Consider the following 23,971-nt stretch of genomic DNA (forward strand, 5'->3'; position numbering starts at 1 on the left):
GTTTGGGTTATTGCTACTGCTACTAAGACTACCGTTGTTGTAATTATTGCTTTTGTTCGCGTTGGCTTCATTGTTAACCGCACCTACATTGCATTCGACATTGTGAGCATTTATGCCAGTAGCAGGTGCCGCGCTAGTCGTCGAGGATGTATCTCTTGTAGTTTTTGTTGTCGCATTATCTATGTTAGTAGAGCACTTTAAATTTTCTGAGGTCGTTGACGATGTTGTCGAAACTGTTGAATTATTTGTGGAATAATAATTGTCAATTTTAGAAGCTGATGATGAATGCGACAAACTAAATGAGTCAAGTCTTTGTCATTTGGAATTGCTTTGTAGAGCCGCATTGATTTGTGTCCATAATTCCTTTTTGCAAGATTTTGATCTAAAATTAGTGTGAAATATTAAAAAAGTTATAACTTTACTTGATGAATTGGGTGAATAAACAAAAATTTTGTAAAAACTTTTCCTAAGTCGTAAGAGGCGACTGAAAACCCCAAACTATTCAAGGGGTTGCCAGTGCATTTTATAGCTTCTCCAACTAATTGTCACCCTCACCTACAGGCGAATTCTGTTTCTTTAGCAGGCGAGGCTCTGGTGACCCCAAGTTTCTCCTGGAACTAGGGGATGGCGGCGGGATGGCTTAGATGGTTCAATGTGCTCAAATTAAATCGTTCTTGAGATGGTCGGCCTTATACCTTAATGGTACTTGTTATCGGATCTCACCGGATCTATGTAGCCCCAGCGGGTAAGGGGATCAGAATATACCCGCGGTAGGTATGCCTGTCGTAAGAGGCGACTAAAATACCAGATTCAAGGGGCTGTGTAGCGCAACCCTTCAGGTTGCCAGCGCAATATATAACTTCTCCAAACCCAATTGTCAACCTCACCTATCCGCGGCGAATCCTGTTTCACTAACAGACGAGGCTCTGGCGACCTCAAGCTCCTCATAGAACTTGGGGGTGGGGAGGGAGGGAATGGCCTGAAGGTTTAATGTGGCCACATAAATCGTTCCTGGGATGGTCAAGCTAGCACCTTAATGGTGCTGCGGTATCGGAGCGTACCGGATCTGTATCCGGTGAAAAAATACTGCTCTTATCCGTAGAGTTCCCCTTTATCTTCGGAGTCTGTTTTGCTGTCTGTTCTTTGACTAACAAAGCTTCAGAGCCGAGACCGAAATCGAAACTGGGATTTCGTTACCACTAAGCAACAGTTTTCGTATGGCAAACATATTCTTTGCAATTTGTTGCCATACACAAACATTATTATATTCTATTACTCGCCATACGAAAGTCGTCGCAAAGAAGTCACAGCGTTCATCTTCTAAACCGGTAATGGAACAGAAGCCGAAGCCACATCCGAAAGGGAAATTTAAACTGAAAACGGCAAAGAAACATAAAAAAACTGAAAAAGAGCTGAAATCAAAACCGAACTGATACTGCGAACCGCACTAAAATTAAAATCGAACTTAGTACGATTCCATTGAAATCAAAGTGCAAATGGAAACCAATTTGTTAATGCAGAGCAGCTGAAATGAAACTTAAGGTATACATCAAAATCAAAACTAGGTTAGGTTAGGTTGCGAGGGCAGAGCTGGACACTGTGGTAACAGCTCACTACTTAGGCCACCAATGGGCCCATTGTAATACCCCATACGGTCTCAAAGAGGACCCCTACCCTGCCTAAAGCGGGTCAAACCACTTCGTGGAATTTATATATTTTGCTAGACCCTTGACTTCATAGCTAGAGACCACAGCAAGGTCATATAGAAAAGGTTTACCAAGGATGGCCAACCTACGCCTACTAAGCGCTGGACAATGACAGAGACGGTGCTGGACACTCTCCTCCTCTTCTGTACCTTTGCAGCCGCGACAATAGCCGAAGGTCGTTATCCCCATTCTAACACTATACGTGCCTATTAAACAATGCCCTGTTAGAACCCTTATCAGGGACGATAGAACTGATTTGTTTAAAATCAGAAGCGCTCTTGTGCGCCCCTTGTCATATGAGGGCCAGGTTAGCCTGGATGTCTCACACGATGATATGGCTGACTATAGTCCATTTGCAATTCTTATAGTGCTTGTGTTCACACGAAGCCTGAAAGTGGTCATGGGTATTCCTACCGAATCATTTCCCGGAAGGATATGGTCGGTGGTGCCTCTTCTGGAGAGCTCGTCTGCTCTGCAGTTGCTAAATTCAGATAGAAATCTAAAAGGCATGAAACCCAGTTACAAGTTAAATTTTACCGTATTAAAATTCGGGCATTCGTGGCATAATTATCGCCTTTACTAACTCACCTTTTTATCGACTGCAGCCAATCCTTGAATTGTGCACTACCCTCCGGTGTTATTTGGAATGCGGCGCGTGCTGCCAATATAATGCTTGCGAAATCCTCATAGTCAGCCTGTGTCAAATGGTATAACTTCTGGTGAATGCACTGAATGTACCTGTATTTTACAAGCAAATTTACGAAATTAGTCAATAAAAACAAAAAAGGCTAAAACCATTAACGTACATCTGTTGACACTTTTGTACCAAAGGCGTTAACGCCGAACGCAAATGTTGCATAACCAATTGATGATTATTACGCCCCAAATAATGAGCTGACTCAATAGCTACATCATGCAAAACAAAAGGACTCACAATTGAATTCACAGCACATACACAGAATTGATGTAAATATTGTGTGCCCAATTTCTTGGAAATGCGTAGAAGCCATTTCACATCTTCACCATATGGCGGATTACGTGCATACTTTGCTTGCGGTCTATCATCGTGTACACGACGTGCTAAAGTTTCCATTGCTAACATGCCAACATTGTAGGCGGCCAACAAATAACGCAATTGAGTTGAACTGCAAGTATTGAAAAGAATTAGTACATATGATGAGGAGAAATTTATAAGCGCGATACTTACGTAAACTGATGTGGATGCCTTTGACGCACAGGTGGTTGTGGCGGAGCTGCATGTACCTGTGGTTGTTGTACTTGCGCCACTTGCACGTATTGTGGGTAGACACCCTGCTGTTGTTGTTGTTGCTGGTGTTGCCGCAACTGATGTTGGGCCATAGCCACGCTGGCTGCCGCTGCAGCAGCAGCCTGTGATGGATGTTGCGGTGGTGGTGCTTGCTGATGTGGTGCCTGTGCATAATAAACTGCAGCTGCTGCAGCGGCGGCTGCTGCTGCTTGTTGCATATTTTGTGGTGGCATGTGTGGGGGACCACCTTGAACGGGTTGCGGTGGAAAGCCTGTGGGTGGTGCACCAGTAGCGGCACATTGCATAGCCTGGTACGCTTGTGGTGGTATTTGTTGTGGCGGCATTTGTGGTGGAAATCCGCTACCAGGTGCAGATGCTTGATGTACATAGGGTGAGGGTGGTTGGGTAGCACCACCTTGCTGCATGGGTTGTGCATTTTGTTGTTGTACTGGTGGTGGTGGGTAGCCGGGATATGCTTGCGGTGGCGGTGGTCCTGCGGAGATATACATTTGCATTTGATTTCCTGGATAGGTGGTAATATTATGATGGTATAAGTTTTGGCAGAAACCATACGGCGGGAAAGGTGGTAATCCAATTGATGCCAATGTGGCCACGCCTTGTTGAAAAGCTTGCGGTGCAGTAGTAACCACGACTTGCCCTGGTTGGCCGGGCGCATTTGGCCCACCTGGTGGACCTGTCGGCATAACTGGTGGTGGGCCAACCATGCCCCCTGCCTGTTGTTGTTGCTGCTGCTGCTGCTGAGCCTGTACTTGTGCCTGCATTTGTTGTTGCATTTCTTGATGCTGATGCGATTCGATCAAAGCACTAAAACTCACTGCAGAATGATCTAAATGATCGTCGTGTTGCTCGTGTTCGTTATTCGGTGTATTGTGTCCATACAACTCGTACCAATAACGCGCTACTTGGAACAGTACTTCGGGATAAACACCTCCACCCTTGGCAGCATTTTCAACAGTAATGCAAGCTCGTTCCAACATATGATCGCTTTGCTCTTTACATTGCAGTATAGCGCGTTGAATTTCGTTGGGATTTAAAGCTGCTGCGTGTGGTAACACCGAAAGCGCTAACTCTGCCGCGGGATAAACCATATTGTTGTCCCAGCCGCGTGAAGCGCGATCAGCCATACCAGCGGCTTCGGGCGGTGTTAAATGTCCTTCCCACGTGTCTATTAGAAAACTGATAGCTGGTGCGCCAATCTCCATTGCTTGTCCGAGTATCCAGGATACGTGCGACGAATATGTGCGCGAAAGCCAGTTGGGACTGACCCAATTGTGCAAGCCGAGCGCATATAGACCCAACTGAAAAGCGCACATATGCAGGGCACGATGCGGTCCATGATGATTTTGATTAGTGGTGGCTTGTGTGAATAGCGAAGTGGATGAATTGCCACCTGCTTTAACTAGTAAGTTCTTTGCTAGCTCAAACATAAAATGTGCACTAGCCTCCGATGGTTGATTAGGGATAGAAGGATATGCTCGTTTGCCCTTATAACGGCTGTCCTTAGAACGACTCGTAGCATTGCCAGCGACGCTTGTTTGTCCGCCAGGACCAGCCATAGATTGATTACTACCAGCAGCACCAGCCATTGTTCCACTACCACCGCCACCTCCACCTTGGGATGATGATACGCTCAATGTGCCCATGCCCACTTCTAATTCAGCGCTAGTTGAACTGTGTGGCCGACTATTGCCGCCAACCGAACCATAGTCTGAAGGCAACATATCATTAAGATTGGGATTGTGGGCACCACCATTCATAGCGTTAGCATATTCATGTTCCTCACGTCGTGACATAGATGATGCCGCAGTGCGCACAGGTGGATTATTTGAGTAATAAGCTGGCAGTAAAGGTGATTTCAACAGCACATGAATCTCACGATCCAATAATTTTTCCATTATCTTAGCTATCTTTCGTGGCTCGTCCTTGTAGTAGGAGAGTAATGTAAGCGCTAATTCACCACGTTGGCGGCGCGTGCCCTCACACAGCAAGGGATGTTCAGCTTCGGATACATTCGCTTTCAAACCCAATGCAGCGACGGCTGCTTCAAAGCCTAAATTCTCATCGGAAGGCATGCGATACATCATACTCATTAGGCGATTACGTTGCTCCTTTACTGTCACCAGAGGCATAACTAGTGCATCAAAGATGAATGTAGCTAAATTGATGGGTAATAGTGCCTCACCACGCGACTTCAACGTGCCGTTACGCAAACATTCGGCGCGATCTCGTATCACCTGTAGCTCAGGTTCGTTGAGGGGGATCTTTTTGAGTAAGGTGAGAATATCTGCTTCTTGATTAGCCAATTTTACTTCCAGCGGTTTTGTGCTAGCTGGTGGTCGAGGCATTTCCAGAGCAAAAAGACAAATTCGGAAAGCAATGTGAAAATGTTCTGAGTTCTCCGATAATACAGTGCAAAGAAATGCACATTTAGATAAAGTTGATGATGCCAGCACAGTAAGATGGTGTGAAATAGGATTGATATTTTTATTTTTACCTTTACGTTTCGGCATCTGTGGTAGTTCTACCATTAAATTGGGTGGGTTGGCCAACATTTCTTCTGCTAGACGCACGGCTAATATACAAGCCTCGCTCCCATGACCATGTGCATGTAGACCTTCGGCACGCGCTAACAGTATATCCCACGCATCCTCGCTAGGGCGTACATTCGAGAAGATGTGCGGTTTGTCAGTTACAACTGCTGTAGGGTGCTGCGTAGTTGTTGTTGGGGTTACTGCCTGCTGATTGCTAGAAGCTGCCGGTCGAGTTTCAATGTGGGGAGAGCTGACGGTTGGCGCTTGCTTTACTGCTGGCGTGGACGCAGTTTTACAAGTTGGCACTGAAGACGCCGCTGCTGCTGATGTACTTGCTATTGGAGTCAGATCCACTGATTTTAACGCTGTTGGTGAATCTTGTGCCGTAAACTCATCGCTAGATGAAAAGAAAGATTCTTCTTTTGACATACGTCTCACATCAACCGCTTTATTGCTATTACTTTTTGCTGTTACATCAGGTGTGGTATCGATACCTGCTGCACCCATCAACATAGATGATGATGAAGAGTTTGATGATGAGCTGGAGGTCGACGAAGAGCTATCGGACGATAGTGAGTTTGTTGTCTGATATGCAGCACCAACATTCGGTCCCACAACGCTCATAACTGGTACATCATTAACTGCCAATGTGCTCAGTGATTCGAAGCCGCGCTGAGTATCTGCTTCTTCCAAGCGCATTTTCATTCCTATGTTACCACCACTACTGCCAGCTACAGCAGCCGCATGTGCGGCTGGTTCAAGTGTTTGTCCACCTTCAGCGCATATATTATTGCTGCTACTATCGCCGCCAAAGTCTTCATTCTCACAAAATCCTTCACTACTTGCACTAGAACGATTGCCGTCGCCGCGTATACCCCCTCCGCCGACCACACCAGCAACACCACCGCCACAGCTGCCAGAAATACCACTACCCGAAACGTTATTCATCGGTAATCGCGGTAGATCAGCAATAGCTGAGGGACCATTGATGCTTGTGATAGTAACGCCGCCTCCAGGAACACCTCCAGCATGTCCACTCCCACTTGGTGAAGCAGCTGCGCGTATGCTACTACTTTCGGCGCTTTTTAATGCTGCAATCGCTGCACTTGAAGATGATGGGCCATCTGGGGGTATAGAAACGCCAATATTGGACCCGACTCCTACTCCAGCAGCACCAAGTCCTTGATGTAGGCGCGCATGAACGCTGTCACTTGATGAATTGCTGGAATTATTGCTAGACGAAATATAGAAACGTTCGCGGAACGGACGCTCATGTCTTTGCTTAAAAGCAGCAGCATGCATGCCATGATCTGTTGATGAACTGATGTAATTGTAGTGCTTATTGTTTGCCATTAGAGCTTGTGTGGCATTTAGTGGACCGCCATTCGTTTCGCCTTTTGAATCTGTGTGCTTGAAACATGTAAAAGGAGAATAGTAAATTGGATTGGTATCATGTGTATGTGTGATGCCAGCAATTGGATACTCTTCCCAATCCAGATAACATGCTTCAATCGCTGGCTTAAAGCCAATAAAAATTTCCGCGTCGGACCTATAGAATAACCAAAATTAAGTAAGCGTTAGTAAATATTTGAAAAAATGTAGATTTGAATGTTAAGGAATGACATTGGGACTCTGTTTTAGACCAATGTTTGGTAGAGGAATAAGTCCAGCTCAGGATTATAGACCATATCGTCTCTATGCTCAGGAAAAAATTTGAAATTTTGTTGGAGAGATAAATTGTTGAAACCAACAAAATTTCCAAAATATTTTAATTTCTAAACACAATGAGGGTTGAAATAGAAATTTTCTCTGAGATACAATGCACCAATTAGTCCAATGAAGATAAAGAAACTAGTATGTTTCATTGAAATATCTACAACTTTTATATGAAAAATATGTTCGTAGGGCTGGAAAAAAACCACCAAGGGCGATTGCAATTGATTAAAGGCTAATTTTTTTGTTTTAGTTTATTGCTGTTTGCTTCGAAAATCAAAACGTAGAACTTGTCTGCGGAGTTGTATGTTATTTCTATAAAGTTTTTGCGCTACGACTAAGTGAAAGTTGGGATTATTTTAGAGCATTTTTACCCCTTACCACCAAATTTAATTTATTTTCATAATTAAGGTCAAAACCGTTCGTTAAAGAAACCTTTTGTTAACACAGTCACACTTATCTTAAGAATGAAAAACTAGATATTGTCCCAGTGCACACTTTACCTTGAATTCTGTTGATGTTTATTACTATATGATGGCGGCATCATGCGACACTTTACGACACGGTCGAGTATCTTCAAATGCCATGCTGTGAATTGTGCATGCAACATATCACGCTCATCCGGCGCTAAACCCGGATTTAGTGCCGCCAAACGCCACAACGCAACAATTTCGTCACATAACGAACTACAAGCATGTTGTAGCGCTGTCGAATTCGAATGTGTATTCGAATGTTTACCACCACTATGCCCATGTGAACCCATCATGAGTGATAATTTTGTTTGGAACCACCATATTAATATTTGATCACAAACCATACATTCTTCGGTGATGATCTCAAGCAAACGTACAGCATTACGATCACATCGTCTATACATTTCACGTACAATCGATAACAGATTCCACATACCCTCCGGTTCACGACCGCGCAACGGACGTAATAGTGAAGTCCATTCGGCTGCAGCTGGTGGAGCAGAGTTTGTTAAATAATTTACATCGCTGTTTAAAAAAAAAATATTGTTAATTTGTTAAATATTGGCAAAAAAATGTAAACAATTGTGCTGCATGCTTACCTAAAAACTATGGGTGCCGGTAGGCAAAATTTAATTAAAATACGCTTAATATTAGCGTGCAATGTCTTCTCATCCAAATACCAACTAGTCTGATCGTGTACAGAAGCACCAGCTGTTGGATCAGGTGCACCACATACTGTATTTATGGCAGTGGGCTGTGAGCTAAGCAACTCATCGAGCAAACGCTGCGCTGTTGGTAAAATTTGTTGCGGTAATTCGCTGATTAAATATTGCGCGAATTTTTGCAATTGATCACGTTGTAGACGCGTCAATGATTCTGAGACTGGAGCACGTAAACATACTTCTAAGGGCTACAAGGAAGAGAAGAAAACAATGAGTGGATTAAAAAAAATATTGCAGAAGTAATTTTGAGAGATGAAAGTCCTTGTAATTGTAAACCACGCAATCTGTCGACATATAGAACGTTGTTGAGGCTACCAACAGGGTAGCCAATTTACAAATGACTCTTTATTAGGAAACAACTTTTATCAAAAGTATCAAAATTAAACTATTATTATTGATATTAGAGAAAAATTGCAAAGTTTATAAACGGCGATGGATACTTGGACATGTTCCTGAATTTCACTTCTTCATCAGCTAGCTTCTCGGGAGTATTGAACTCGAAATCTTCAACTGGTCTCTAATTTATTGCGTTTTTGTTGCTATTCCTTTATACACCATTAGGTACATACTAATTCTATATTGTAACGAATTTTGGGAAATTCCGATAGTTATACACTTTCTGCTTACGTTCGAATCTCTGAATTGTCGAATAAATAACTCCAATATTCAGTATTGCAAAATGGTCTTTAATTAGACTCATTTGGGAGTAGTGCATTTATACTTCACTTCACAACTAATCGCGTATTTAAATCAAACTGATTGTTAATCTTCAGCTTGCGCTGCTTTTATACTCTCTGTTACCTCGTTCGCATATTTCTCCTAAGGTCTAGATTTTTCACGACATTGACTTTTGGAACAGTTGTATCTCATACTTAGTTGTTTAGTTATACGCGTGTGTGCCGGCTACATATATGTATGTGAAATAATGTCTCTGCTTCAAGCTGCTGGTTATGTGTATGGAATATTCTTCGTTGCCTTGTACATAAGTGTGACTGCTTGCTTTAATGCGTACATATACATAAGTGTGGCTTCTTGCTGTTTTTGTTATTGTGATTATTTACTAACAGCATAGTGATGCTAACATTCGCCACAATATATTTTTAATCCTAATTGTGGGGAATACTTATAGGCGCACTCAAGAGCTTAGTAACATTGCTATTTTTCTCTAATATCAATAAAACAATTGTATAAAGCAATATGAGCATGTCTCGCTAATTAAATACAGATAACAAACTATTATTGTTTGAATTATTTTAGTATGATTTTGGATCATCCCTTGTCAAGTTTGGTTTGAAAACAAACCAGTTCTGGCGATGTGCCATTTCAGGTTTCCTTTTGTGTTCGTTCGTGTTAAGCTGTATCCGAAGAAGATTTAAAAGTACAATATGCGCACTAATTCTTAAGGGCTTTCATCCTTAAATAGATTCATTACTTACATTATGAATTCTATGTAAACAAACAGCAACCACATGTGAGCACCAATAGGCAGCCGATGTGCATGTGCAATTACATGACGAGATACGCCTACGATCGAATGTAACTGCAACATTAAAATGAGCACGTGGTGTTTGACCAATTACTGTGGCGGATAAATGAAAACCTACACGAAAAAAACAACAAAATTTACTGGTTTACATATATGCATACTATAAGAACTAACCAATTTGTAGCGTGTCTTTAACGGAACGCGTCTTAAACAATTGATCGCCGCGATTAAATTCCTCCGCTGAACTATTAGCTAAACACGAATAGAGGCGTATGTCTTCTTCATTGTCTGGGAAACTCCAAAATGCTATACGCAGTTGTAATTGCTCTGGTACAGGCGGATACACATGCTCGACCAACTCGAAGGGGATGTATGACGCGACGCAACGTGCAGCTAACTCAGTTAGTGATGAAACTTCTGCAAAAATCAAAATAAAATTTGAATTGTTTATAAATGAAAATTTTTTAATTGTTATTCTGCTGCTATAATTATAAACCAACAGTCTTCAAAAGACCATATGAGCCAATCAGCGAGCGAAACGTATGCATGTTTGTCGGCGGGGAAAGTGGGATTTATGCGTGTTGCCAGATTGTTCTCAACACACATATTTTATGATTGTCGACCTAAATGAGTTCCATACAGATTAAGTACACCTCGCTGTTATAAAAAGAAAATGAGCGGCAACCTCTATATATGAACTAAACGCAAACAGAGAAACAGTTGGTTAAGATGATTACACCGTTCAAAGAAAAGCCAACAAGTTATAATTTATCCAAGGAACCAGTAGCTGAACTCTGTAAATCGCATATGGAAGGAGTTCACTGCAAACACATTACAAATTTCCCTTTGCAAGATCTTGCCTTTTCGCTTCCGAAAGAGTATCTCATTTGCTCAACAGCACTTCAACTCGCTTATCGAAAAAAGGCGCCGGAAACTATCAGCGATGCCGTACTCAAATTGCTCTTGATTGGAAACTGTTCTTTAATGCCTTATTGCGCGTCACAAGCTTTCGCCGCGCGACAGAATTGCACTAACATACTGGTACAAAGTTCCATACATTACATCGCCGCACAGTCGTTGCAGAACTGTTGCCGTCGCAATGTTGTCTTAAGAGTGCTTCACCTTACTCAATGGGCGCAACCACTCACGAATTGTCATCCATATCCTCGGCTACGGGTGCGCGCGACGTGAGCTTCATGGCTACTCTAACTCTAATAGGTTAGGCATCCATCCTTTGTTTGCTAAGAAGTATATGACTATCTGCGGAACGCATCCCATCTGTCGCTCCGACAGGTCATATTATTGATGACCCTGCCCGGGAATAGGTCGCCAAGTATGTATATCTTCTACTCTCCTTCGCTGTTGGGCAAAGTCCTCGCATTCGAGAACGTGTACGGATTTTCAACCTTACTCATTCTGTGAAGATATTTTCGGAAACAACAGTGTCCGGTTAGATATCGGGTCATGTAAATGTTGACCTTTCCTTGTGGTCATCTTCTTCTACTTCTTGTAGCGATGAAGACACTCCCCGAAGGTTTTGGGGAGTGTTATCGATGGTGATGGTCTTTTGCCGGTTATAGATTCGGAACGTTCTGGGAACAAACACCATTAAGGTACTAGCCCCGACCATCTCGGGAACGATTTAAGATGATCACATTGAATCTTCTAGACCAAAGATTAAGAAGTTAAGTACTCAGTCAGGACTCGATATACTCTGTTTCTTAAAAACATAATCTCAACGAGTTTTGAGTTCGATTTGGCGATTTCAAAACGTTTTCAAACTACAAAATTGATAAAACTATTATTTTTAGTTGACTTAAAACCTCAAAACCAATCAATGGTTAATACAAAAAAAATTAAATTTCAACAAGCAGTCAACGACAACGACAAAATAAGGTTAATGGCACTTCGCATATTCACATAGTAGATATGTACATACAACTTGTATTGAATTTTTTAAGTTCTTCGCGGTCAAACACTTGCTTATTCATGCCAATGACTTATTTGTAAAATGTTACACACAATCCTGCGTATAAAAACCACAACAAAAAAGCACAAATGTGCGAACAATAATGAGCATTCGTGCCACACACGGCTGACGACTCAAATGGATACCTCAACTAGCCACCTGGGGTACCGTTTGGTTTGTTTGACTATACGCTCGTAGGTCAGCATACACATAAGCAACTTGCAGTAGATTTTTTTAAATATTTTTATACTCAGCGTGCTTTGCACACATGTTACCAAAGTTAACATAACGGTTGGTTTTACAGGTACAAAGGAATCGAGATAGATATATACTTTCATATATCAAAATCATCAGTATCGAAAACAAATTCTGATTTAGCCATGTCCGTCCGTTAACACAATAACTTGACCAAATATTGAGATATCTTGACCAAATTCGGTATCTAGACCCAGAATATATTGGCATTGAAAATGAGTGAAATCGGATGATAACCACTAGAGATATACGCCGCCGCTGCCGCCGCCGAATGTTGCGGCGTCGGCGTCTGGCGCGTTACTATATTTTCTCGTTTAAGACTGTTTAGGCCATTTATTGTTATGTCGAAAATTGGTCGGATATGGTCGAAAGTGGTATCAACGGATGCGCATCACTGCCAGTTATAAGAAACTAATTGCGAAATTTAACTCTTTCTAACTGTTCAAAATATATTTAAAAAACAAAACAGGCGTTTTCATGACCCAATTTACCAAGTTATTAAAACAAAACACTGAAAGAAAAGTTATATAATAAATTTATATGCTCACTTTGCATATTCCTAAGCTACTTGAATCGCTTATCACAAAACAACTTGCTTTTAGAGTATCTTCGTTAGTTGATTTTTCACAACATGGATTTTGCAAGGTTAAGTCTACGGTGTCCAACTTGCTTGTGTTTACAACCTTTGTATCCAATAGTTTTAAGACTAATTGTGAAGTTGATGTTATTTATACTTATTTTAGTAAGGCCTTTGATAAAGTTTCTCATTCCATACTTTTATTCAAACTTGATCGGTTAGGATTTCCTCCATTGTTCCTCTCTTGGGTTTCTTCTTATTTAAAGGAAAGAAAACAAACAGATATATTCAATAATTGCTGGTCTCGGTTGATAAACGTATCTTCTGGGGTTCCACAGCCAGCCACCTTGGCGTAGTTTTGTTCCTGCTGTTCATTAACGACCTCCCAAGTGTTTTGAAGCACTACAAGCCGTTGATGTACGCTGATGATGTCAAACTTATAATACCTATCCGCTTACCCGTGGATAGGGCATTTCTTCAGGCTGATCTGAATTATCTAGTTAATTGGTGTAATGTAAACGCCTTGTCACTAAACTTGCCGAAGTGTAAATTCATGTGTTTAACAAGGAAGTCCTTCCAATCCCATGATTATGCTATTGGCGATTATTTAATCAAGCAAGTCACTAACTTTATTGATTTAGGCGTTACAATGGACCCAAAACTGGATTTTAAACTTCATATTGAATCTTGTGTGAATAGGGCTAAAGGTACTTTGGCTTTCGTTAAACGTTGGTCTAAAGAATTCAATGACCCATACGTTACAAAAACTCTCTTTATATCGTTGGTCAGGCCTCTTTTGAAATACGCTTCAATAATTTGGAATCCGCGTTATCAGGTTCATAGTGACAAGCTGGGATCGGTTCAGAAACAATTTTTGCTTTTTGCTTTAAAACACTTAACATGGGATCTCTCAAAAAATCGTCCCCCTACTGCAACCGGTTAAAACTATTACAGTTACCCACGTTACAGGGCCGCAGGGAGATGCTTGGCGTCTTATTTATTGTAAAACTAATAAGAGGGTCAATAAATAGTCAATTTTTGCTTAGTGAAATCAAGTTTAATGTTCCGTTCCAATTAGGCCATCTAGACATTTTATTTAAATTTTTGTAGCTACATGCAGATCGAATTATGAAATGCACGAACCACTTCGCAGTTTATGCCATGATTTTAATAAACACTGTAAAAATGTTGACGCCTGTGACTCGTTTTTTAGTATTAAAAAATTTCTTTTAACCACATTAAATTTGTAATTTGAAATGAAGCAAAGACCGATAAACCGCGAAAATACTATTCAGCCCTCTATTTCAAATATAAAATACGAGTTATTGAAACTTGATCACTATTTTTATATGTATGTACTCAAATTTATTCTGTTTAAATTTTGTCTACTATTAATTTGCTCTATTGTTGTCATTTTCATAAATTCTCGTGTGCCCCTTCCGGGAAAACAGCTCCAGCATGAGTACTCTGCGTAACATTTCCTAAAGTTGGCGGCCGCATCCAAAACTAGTCCCTTGGAATGAATCACATTGATTATAGCCTATCAACCAAGTTTAGCGCCCTCTGCCACAAATCATGAGTATTAATAGACCATTAATAGTAACCGTTAGCCGCCTTTGTGCGTGACCGCCAAGGAGCCACAAATAATTTAAAGAAATTGTGTTCGCGACGATTATTAGGAGTTAACCCCAGGTGAAACTACGCTTTGCACGAGATATAGACAAAAGTGTGACCATTTTATGTATCTCTATTTCTTTTCAGCAGACGGAGCAGTACGAATTCCAAAGACCGGGGTTAGGTTCGAAGCTTCTCTGGAGTAAGTGAACGAGCGACAATCCCTCCGCAAGGAGCTACTCCTGAACATTTTTGAACGATCTGCGAGAATTTGAGGCAAAAACCCCGGATCTTTCCGAAATGGCCAAAACGCTGATTTCCTTAAATACAGACAAACAAAACCTTTCTTAAATATAATTTTTTTAAATAGAAAAATTAAGCTTTTTAAAGTAAAAGCACCGGCGTATGCTGGCGCGCCGACCACGCCGCCGCCGCCGCCGATAAAGTGATCGGCGTAAACCTCGAATAACCACACCCACTTTTTATACTCAGTTGAGCAGAGCTCACAGAGTATATTAAGTTTGATTGTATAACGGTTGGTTGTACATATATAAAGGAATCGAGATAGATATAGACTTCCATATATCAAAATAATCAGGATCGAAAAAAAATTTGATTGAGCCATGTCCGTCCGTCCGTCCGTCCGTCCGTCCGTCCGTCCGTTAACACGATAACTTGAGTAAATTTTGAGGTATCTTGATGAAATTTGGTATGTAGGTTCCTGAGCACTCATCTCAGATCGCTATTTAAAATGAACGATATCGGACTATAACCACGCCCACTTTTTCGATATCGAAAATTTCGAAAAACCGAAAAAGTGCGATAATTCATTACAAAAGACCGATAAAGCGACGAAACTTGGTAGATGAGTTGAACTTATGACGCAAAATAGAAAATTAGTAAAATTTTGGACAATGGGCGTGGCACCGCCCACTTTTAAAAGAAGGTAATTTAAAACTTTTGCAAGCTGTAATTTGGCAGTCGTTGAAGATATCATGATGAAATTTGGCAGGAAGGTTACTCTTATTACTATATGTACGCTTAAAAAAAATTAGCAAAATCGGAGAAGGACCACGCCCACTTTTAAAAAAAAAAAATTTTTTAAAGTAAAATTTTAACAAAAATGTAATATCTTTACAGTATATAAGTAAATTATGTCAAGATTCAACTCCAGTAATGATATGGTGCAACAAAATACAAAAATAAAAGAAAATTTAAAAATGGGCGTGGCTCCGCCCTTTTTCATTTAATTTGTCTAGGATACTTTTAACGCCCAAGTCGAACAAAAATTAACCAATCCTTTTGAAATTTGGTAGGGGCATAGATTTTATGGCGTTAATTGTTTTCTGTGAAAATGGGCGAAATCGGTTGATGTCACGCCCAGTTTTTATACACAGTCGTCCGTCTGTCCTTCCGCATGGCCGTTAACACGATAACTTGAGCAAAAATCGATATATCTTTACTAAACTCAGTTCACGTACTTATCTGAACTCACTTTATCTTGGTATGAAAAATGAACAAAATCCGACTATGACCACGCCCACTTTTTCAATATCGAAAATTACGAAAAATTAAAAAAATGCCATAATTCTATACCAAATACGAAAAAAGGGATGAAATATGGTAAGGTAATTGGATTGTTTTATTGACGCGAAATATAACTTTAGAAAAAACTTTATAAAATGGTTGTGACACCTACCATATTAAGTAGAAGAAAATGAAAAAGTTCTTCAGGGCGAAATAAAAAACCCTTAAAATCTTGGCAGGTATTACATATATAAATAAATTAGCGGTATCCAACAGATGATGTTCTGGGTCACCCTGGTCCACATTTTGGTCGATATCTGGAAAACGCCTTCACATATACAACTACCACCACTCCCTTTTAAAACTCTCATTAATACCTTTAATTTGATACCCATATCGTACAAACTCATTGTAGAGTCACCCCTGGTCCACCTTTATGGCGATATTTCGAAAAGGCGAATACCTATAGAACGAAGGCCCACTCCCTTTTAAAAATACTCATTAACACCTTTCATTTGATACCCATATCGTACAAACAAAGTCTAGAGTCACCCCTGGTCCAGAAAGGCCCACTCCCTCTTAAAATACTCATTAACTCCTTTCGTTTGATACCCATATTGCACAAACGAATTCTAGAGTCACCCCTGGCCCACCTTTATGGCGATATCTCGAAACGGCGTCCACCTATGGAACTAAGGATTACTCCCTTTTAAAATACTCATTAACACCTTTCATTTGATACCCATATCGTACAAACGCATTCTAGAGTCACACCTGGTGCATCTTTATGGCGATATCTCGAAAAGGCGTCCACCTATAGAACTAAGGCCAACTCCCTCTTAAAATACTCATTAACTCCTTTCGTTTGATACCCATATTGCACAAACGAATTCTAGAGTCACCCCTGGTCCACCTTTATGGCGATATCTCGAAAAGGGTCCACCTATAGAACTAAGCCCCACGCCCTTTTAAAATAATCATTAACACCTTTCATTTGATACCCATATCATACAAACAAATTCTAAAGTCACCCATGGTCCACCTTTATGGCGATATCTCGAAAAGGCGAACACCTATAAAACGAAGGCCCACTTCCTTTTAAAAATACTCATTAACACCTTTCATTTGATACCCATATCGTACAAACAAAGTCTAGAGTCACCCCTGGTCCACCTTTATTGCGATACCTCGAAAATGCGTCAACCTATAGAACTAAAGCCCACTCCCTCTTAAAATACTCATTAACTCCTTTCGTTTGATACCCATATTGCACAAACGAATTCTAGAGTCACCCCTGGCCCACCTTTATGGCGATATCTCGAAACGGCGTCCACCTATAGAACTAAGGCCCACTCCCTTTTAAAATACTCATTAACACCTTTCGTTTGATGCCCATATTGTGCAAACAAATTCTAGGGTCACCCCTGGTCCACCTTTATGGCGATATCTCGAAACGGCGTCCACCTATGGAACTAAGGATTACTCCCTTTTAAAATGCTCATTAACACCTTTCATTTGATACCCATATCGTACAAACGCATTCTATAGTCACCCCTGGTCCATCTTTACGGCGATATCTCGAAAAGGCGTCCATCTATAGAACTTAGGTTCACGCCCTTTTAAAATACTCATTAATACCTTTCATTTGATACCCATATCGTACAAACGCATTCTAGAGTCAACCCTGATCCACCTTTATGGCTATATCCCTAAATGGCGTCCACCTATAGAACTATGTCCCACTCCCTCATAAAATACTCTTTAATGCCTTTCATTTGATACACATGTCATACAAACACATTCCAGGGTTTCCCTCGGTTCATTTTCATACATGGTTATTTTCCCTTATGTTGTCACCATAGCTCTCAACTGAGTATGTAATGTTCGGTTACACCCGAACTTAACCTTTATAACTTTTTAGTATTACCATTTGTATGTACCCATGAAAAAGACAATTTTGTCTCCAAAGCTCTCAGCTGAGTATGTAATGTTCGGTTACACCCGAACTTAGTCTTTCTTACTTGTTATATATACAACATTTTGGAAAACACAAAAAACCTGATTATTTAGTAAATAATTAACCTAGAATGTTGAAATTTGATATTGAGACTCTTGATAAAAATTTTAAAACATTTTTTAAAATGGGCGTGGCACCGCCCACTTGTGATAAAATCAATTTTACAAATGTTATTAATCATAAATCAAAAATCGTTAAACCTGTCGTAACAAAATTCGGCAGAGAGGTTGTCTTTACTATAAGGAATGCTTTGAAGAAAAATTAACGAAATCGGTTAAGGACCACGCCCACTTTTATATAAAAGATTTTTATAGGGGTTGTGGACGAATAAAATAAGCAAAAAATAGCTTTATATCAATTATATTTCTTTTCCCCAAGTGTAATTATAATAAATAGGAAAAAAAAATAAAAATTTTAAAAATGGGCGTGGCACCGTTGACCAAGCAATTTTTATGTTTCGGGAACCATAACTCGAAGAAAAAAATTGCCGGATCGTAATAAGATTGGGAACACATTTTTTCCTTATAGCAGGAAATATTTCTAGTAAAAGTAGACGGAACTAATTGATGACCACGGTCACTTTTATATAAAACATGTTTAAAAGCGTCATAGACTATAATAATTAGATATATCTTAACGAAAAATAGTTTTGTATCAATGATGTTTCACTTACCAAGTTTTATTGTAAGAGGGAATTGGGATACATTTTTTAATGAGCGGTGCCACGCCCCTATTCCTATCAAGCATTAGACAACATTTCTAAGGCCTCTAAAAAAGTAAATCACTCGAAAAAGTAATTTATCTGAAATTACAATTGAAGCTCACGCTGAGTATATAATGTTCGGTTACACCCGAACATAGACACCCTTACTTGTTTTTTTTTTCTGTTCCTTTATATAGTTTTCATTTTTTGGTATGTTGACACGTAAAGTTTTGAAAGCAACAAAAATAGTCCAATAGCGACAAGTAACAAGACCGATAACAACAATAGCCAGTCGACCATTCAACTGGTGAGTTGGCCAAAATGTCAAATATGCAGCCAGAGTCGAAGATAGTCAACAAAAGGACGCAAAATAAGCGACAACAACCTTTTAACAACCTTAAAGTGGCACGCAGTGTTGTTTGTCTGTCTGTCTGCCAATCAAAAAGCCAGTCGAACAAAAAATCTCAGATAACCAGCCGTCAACCGAAAGTGAACGAAGGACTGCAAAAAAATATAAATTGAAAAAAAATCAACTTTGTAAGGAATATTTAGTTTGTATTGTTGGCCAAATATAAGACTACCCACATAACCAGCGGTGCACATGAAACTAAACTAGTGGATCCACAAAAAGCCAGGGGATAAAAAAATAAGAACAACTTGCTTTCAGAAATAACAAAAATTTTCTCTCCAAAACTTTTTTGCTTCCGAAAGCCCAATGTTGCCATTTTGGTGATTTTTAGCTGAGATTATTTGCTCATTAATCAACGACTAAACCACTACCATAACGATGATTTTTAAACGGTTTTATTTAGCTTGACTCTGTGTAGCGGCCGGCCGGCCATTGTTTACGAATTTTGTAATTAAAATTTAAGTAACTTCCCGATTAGCTACAAGCTTTACACTTGGAATATGGTTCAGAACCCGATGACAATGCAATAATAAGAAAAAACTCCGATAGGTGGCGCACGGATCGAAATATTTCAAATCGTATTTGTGAAGTTCCTTAAGCTAGCCCAACCTTTCCAGCCCACTCAATAAACGAAACCGTACTAAATTTCACAATATTTAATGCTAATTTAATACGGGTTAATTAAATTTATTACACTTGTTTTTTTTTTTAAACTTAAGCTAGCCCAACCCATATACTTAATTACTTACTTAATTGGCGCTTAACCGTCTTAAAGGTTATGGCCGTCCAACAAGGAGCGCCAGTCGCTCCTTCGCTCCGCCAACTGATCACACCAAGGGAGTTTAAATCGTTTTCCACCTGGTCCTTCCAACGGAGTGAGGGCCGCCCTCTACCTCTGCTTCCATAGGCGGGTTCCGATATAAACACTTTCTTGGCCGGAGCATCATCATTCATTCGCATAACATGGCCTAGCCAGCGCAACCGCTGCGTTTTAATTCGCTGACCTATGTTGATGTCTGCGTATAGCTCGTACAGCTCATCATTAAATCTTCTTCGGTACTCGCCATCGCCAACGCGTAGAGGTCTATAAATCTTTCGAAGAATTTTTCTCTCGAACACTCCCAGAGCCGCTTCATCTGCTGTTGTCATGGTCCATGCTTCTGCCCCATATAGCAGGACGGGTACGGTAAGTGACTTGTAGAGTATGATTTTCGTTCGCCGAGAGAGGACTTTACTTTTCAATTGCCTACCTAGTCCAAAGTAGCATTTATTGGCAAGATTGGTTTTTCCCAACCCATATGCCCAATCAAAAAACGAAAACGTATTTAATTACAGCATACTTAATGCTAATTTAATATGGGTTAATTAAATTTATTACACTTGTTGTTTTTTTTAAATAACTTATAGCTCAAACTTAAGCTAGCCCAACACTCGATATTTTTTAAAAAACAAGTGTAACAAATTTAATTAACCCGTATTAAATTAGCATTAAATAATGTGCAATTTAGTACGGTCTCGTTTTTTGATTGGGCTGGAAAGGTTGGGCTAGCTTAAGGGACCTGTATTTGTGGTCCGATTTGGCTCATATTTGAACAAGCAGAAGGGTTCGGTAGAAGGGACATCAAAATACTTTGGAGTTCGAAGAGGGACAAGCATACGTGGCACTGAGTTGAGTAAAGTCTTTGGAAGGATTATGTATTGAAGCCTTAGATTGTAAAAAAATGGTCAGGAAAGAGTACTTGTAATAATGAGACCCTAAATGAGCTAAATTAAATGAGAAATAAATTAATTAAACGGTTCTATTGAAAGCAATACTTACATGAAGTAATAATAACACTAAAAGCTAGAAAATAATTAGGTAGGTCCTAGGTACTAGTCATCACACTCCTCATCAATCTAGGTCGTTGATCAGACAATTAAATGAAAGCATTGGACGCGCCAAATTTCTATTGATAGTCATAAGTAAGACCAACTGAACCTTAATCAGGTTATGCTAAGCTTCACATTTTTAGAAATTTCACGCGCCCAACGCTTTTATTCAATTGTCTGATCAACGCCCTAGTTTGATGAGGAGTGTGATGACTAGTACCTAGGACCTACCTAATTATTTTCTAGCTTTTAGCATTATTATTACTTCATGTAAGTATTTCAATAAAACCGTTTAACTTAAAAAATTTTTTGTATTATTTTATTTTTAAAATTTTAATTGAGTATTTGTTAAGTTGGTGAGTAAAACGTTGTTGTCATTAAAATTCCTAAAAGGAAGGGAAATTTACTGCTTTTTTGCTATGGACGGCAGCGAATGTGTTATTAATGAAATTCTAAGGCACCTTAACCTAATGCTTACGCAGAAGACGTTGCAATTGTCATACGTGGAAATTGACTTCCAACGATTAGCTCTTTAATGGATCGGGCGCTTCGGGATATTCATACCTGGCCATCTAATGTCGGGTTGAAAGCCAACGCGGAGAAGACGGATATATTATGCAGACTATCAATGTCTAGCATTACGGGAGCCCTGAAAACAACCCCGACGACGGCACTGTATTATGCGCATTCCACCTGTAGACCTGGTAGCAAAGAACATAGCGTTAACAGTCTCGGTGCCTCGGGGCAGCTTGGGCGCCGACCATACGACCATAGTAGTATAGTGTCATCAATTGCAAGACGAACAGACTACCTGATTCCCTATCTGCGCTTCGAGCGAGATCTTAAGGCCACAATAGGAGTGAATAGTTGGCGCAAGGATGCTCAAATGGCGGACGAGGCGATACATGTGTACACAGATGGTTCCAAAGTAGTGGAAAGAGTAGGGTCTGCGGTATACTGTGCTGATCCGGAAATAAACAGATCGTAAAGGCTTCAGATTACTGTAGCGTTTTCCAAGCCAAAATATTAGCAGTGACCAAAGCATTATAAACACTGAAAAAGAGTAGCTTAAGCTGCAACCGTGTTAACTTTTATATTGGCAGTCAGGCAGCAATTAAGGCAATAGCACAGCATCTAAATGCGTGTTAGAGTGTAAGCAGTCTCTGGAGAGAATCGGTACAGGTAGAAGCATACATCTATATTGCGTCCCAGGGCATATGGGAATAGATGGGAATGAATAAGCAGATGAACTAGCTAAAAAGGGCGCATCCCTTGAAGCTTACCCCGTAGAGGTCCCAATCAGACTGGCCGAGATTAAGAGAAGGCGAGACGTGCACATGATCGACCAAGCGGGAAAGGCGTGGGTTTAAGCGCGGGGCTGTAAAGTGTTGAAGATTACAACCTTAGACTAACAAAATTGCTTCTATCATTAAAAAGAGAGGACTGTAGACTCATGACGGGTATTCTGACTGGGCACTGCCTTCTGGCGTCACATGCCTTTAAATTAGGCTTGGTCAGTGATAGCAGATGTAGAAAGTGCGGATGGCAGGAGGAAACGATAGACCACGTTCTGTGATTGAACTTCTTGCCTGACAACTTTCCAATCCAAGTAATGTGGAGCGCATTTTTATCTCTCCTAAATATTTTTACAATTTCTATGTCAAAATTTTAAAATCAAAGTTCAGTACAAGGACACATTTTTCGCTGACTTTTGTCCATTTATATTAAGGAAGTGCTTAAAATTTTTTTATTGTCTTTTTATTTTATAATTAAGTTATATAGGTGTTTTATTTAAAAAAAATAAGTTAAACCTTTTTTGTAAAGAATGCATTTGCAAAAATTTAGCATAAGCTGAATTTGTTTTCCACATTTACAGGGCTAGTGTTTGAGCATGCCTGTAGAAGTTACAGTTTATATGGGGTGTATAATATATATACCACCGATATCTATGATTTTTTCAGACAACAATTAATGCTCTATACCTAAACATTTGGTGAAATTTTAAGCTTCTAGGAGCAGAACTTACGAAAAGTTTCTTATCTGAACAATCGGTTGTGGGGGATATGTTGTGGTTGTAGCAATAACGACACCCGCGAAGGCCTTGGGGAGTGTTATTGATGTTGATGGTCCTTTGCCGGATGCAGATCTCGGGAATGATTTGTTATGACCACATGCGACCTTTTTGGCCATATACGACCGATCTCATACATTTTTTCCGGCAATAATATGTGCAATATACGAAAGCATATGGTGAAGTTTGAAGCTTCAATCTGATAAATTGAGATATGACAAAAATCCTCTTTTCTGAAGAATCGATTATATGGGTAGTCCGATCCGACAAATGTCTAATCGGACACCTAAATATACCCGCTCACTAAATTTTATCAAGATATCTCAAAAATTGAGGAACTAGTTTGCATACAAACAGACAGACGGACAGACGGACATGGCTAAATCAACTCAGCTCTTCATCCTGATCATTTCAGTATACTTATCGGTGGGACTATCTATTTTCCTTTTACGACTTACAATTTTGAGATTATTGACGAAGTTAATATATCATTTCATTTTCATGAAAGGTATAAAAATATAATATCTGCTGAGAGCGGGAGGTGGGAAAGGAAATTGAAACAGCATACATTGAGACAGGCTACGCAGAAGGGCATTCAAAGGAAATGAGACAGGAAAGATAGCATGACTTGTTCGTGAGTAAATAATACTTTGAAGGCAAGCAATAGCTGGAAATATACAAGGGTTGCTACATAAGTGTAGACGTTTTGGGCTCGTGCCATGTGCTCGCCACGCTAAAACTCCAGCTAATAGGTGTGATACAGCTGTCAGATCTAGAAACAGCAATAGACACAGGTCCTACAAAGCTTCTAGTATTTGTCAAGTGGACGAAGTTATTTTATAACATAGACCAAAGTTTTTGATAGGATTTTTCAATTTGACCGTTAAACCAACTTCCGGTAACACTATGGACTCATTCAGTCTATGTGAGGTGCTCACAGACCATTCAGTTCAACATAACCTAACCTTGTTGAGCAAAGGGAAACTGGAATACGACAAAGAGCAATTGAGTTTGATACAAGGGCAAAGGTATTTCAAAAAC

General features: G+C 40.0%; 1 protein-coding gene across 1 annotated transcript in view; it reads right to left on the minus strand.

Annotated features, from left to right (window-relative positions):
* Window positions 1-245: 245 nt before the first annotated feature.
* Window positions 246-23,971, minus strand: part of Dora (Dorado) — a 50,407-nt gene continuing 26,681 nt past the window's right edge. The window contains exons 3-10 of the mRNA XM_067779637.1: window positions 10,094-10,336; window positions 9,870-10,033; window positions 8,311-8,621; window positions 7,742-8,236; window positions 2,914-7,074; window positions 2,513-2,851; window positions 2,295-2,444; window positions 246-382 (exon numbers count right to left, since the gene is read on the minus strand). Of these exons, the coding sequence (XP_067635738.1) occupies window positions 316-382; window positions 2,295-2,444; window positions 2,513-2,851; window positions 2,914-7,074; window positions 7,742-8,236; window positions 8,311-8,621; window positions 9,870-10,033; window positions 10,094-10,336 (5,930 nt within the window). The 3' untranslated portion in view covers window positions 246-315. The remainder of the gene's footprint in view (window positions 383-2,294; window positions 2,445-2,512; window positions 2,852-2,913; window positions 7,075-7,741; window positions 8,237-8,310; window positions 8,622-9,869; window positions 10,034-10,093; window positions 10,337-23,971) is intronic.

This window comes from Eurosta solidaginis, chromosome 4 (assembly GCF_040869045.1).
Source record: "Eurosta solidaginis isolate ZX-2024a chromosome 4, ASM4086904v1, whole genome shotgun sequence".
Lineage (NCBI taxonomy): Eukaryota > Metazoa > Arthropoda > Insecta > Diptera > Tephritidae > Eurosta > Eurosta solidaginis.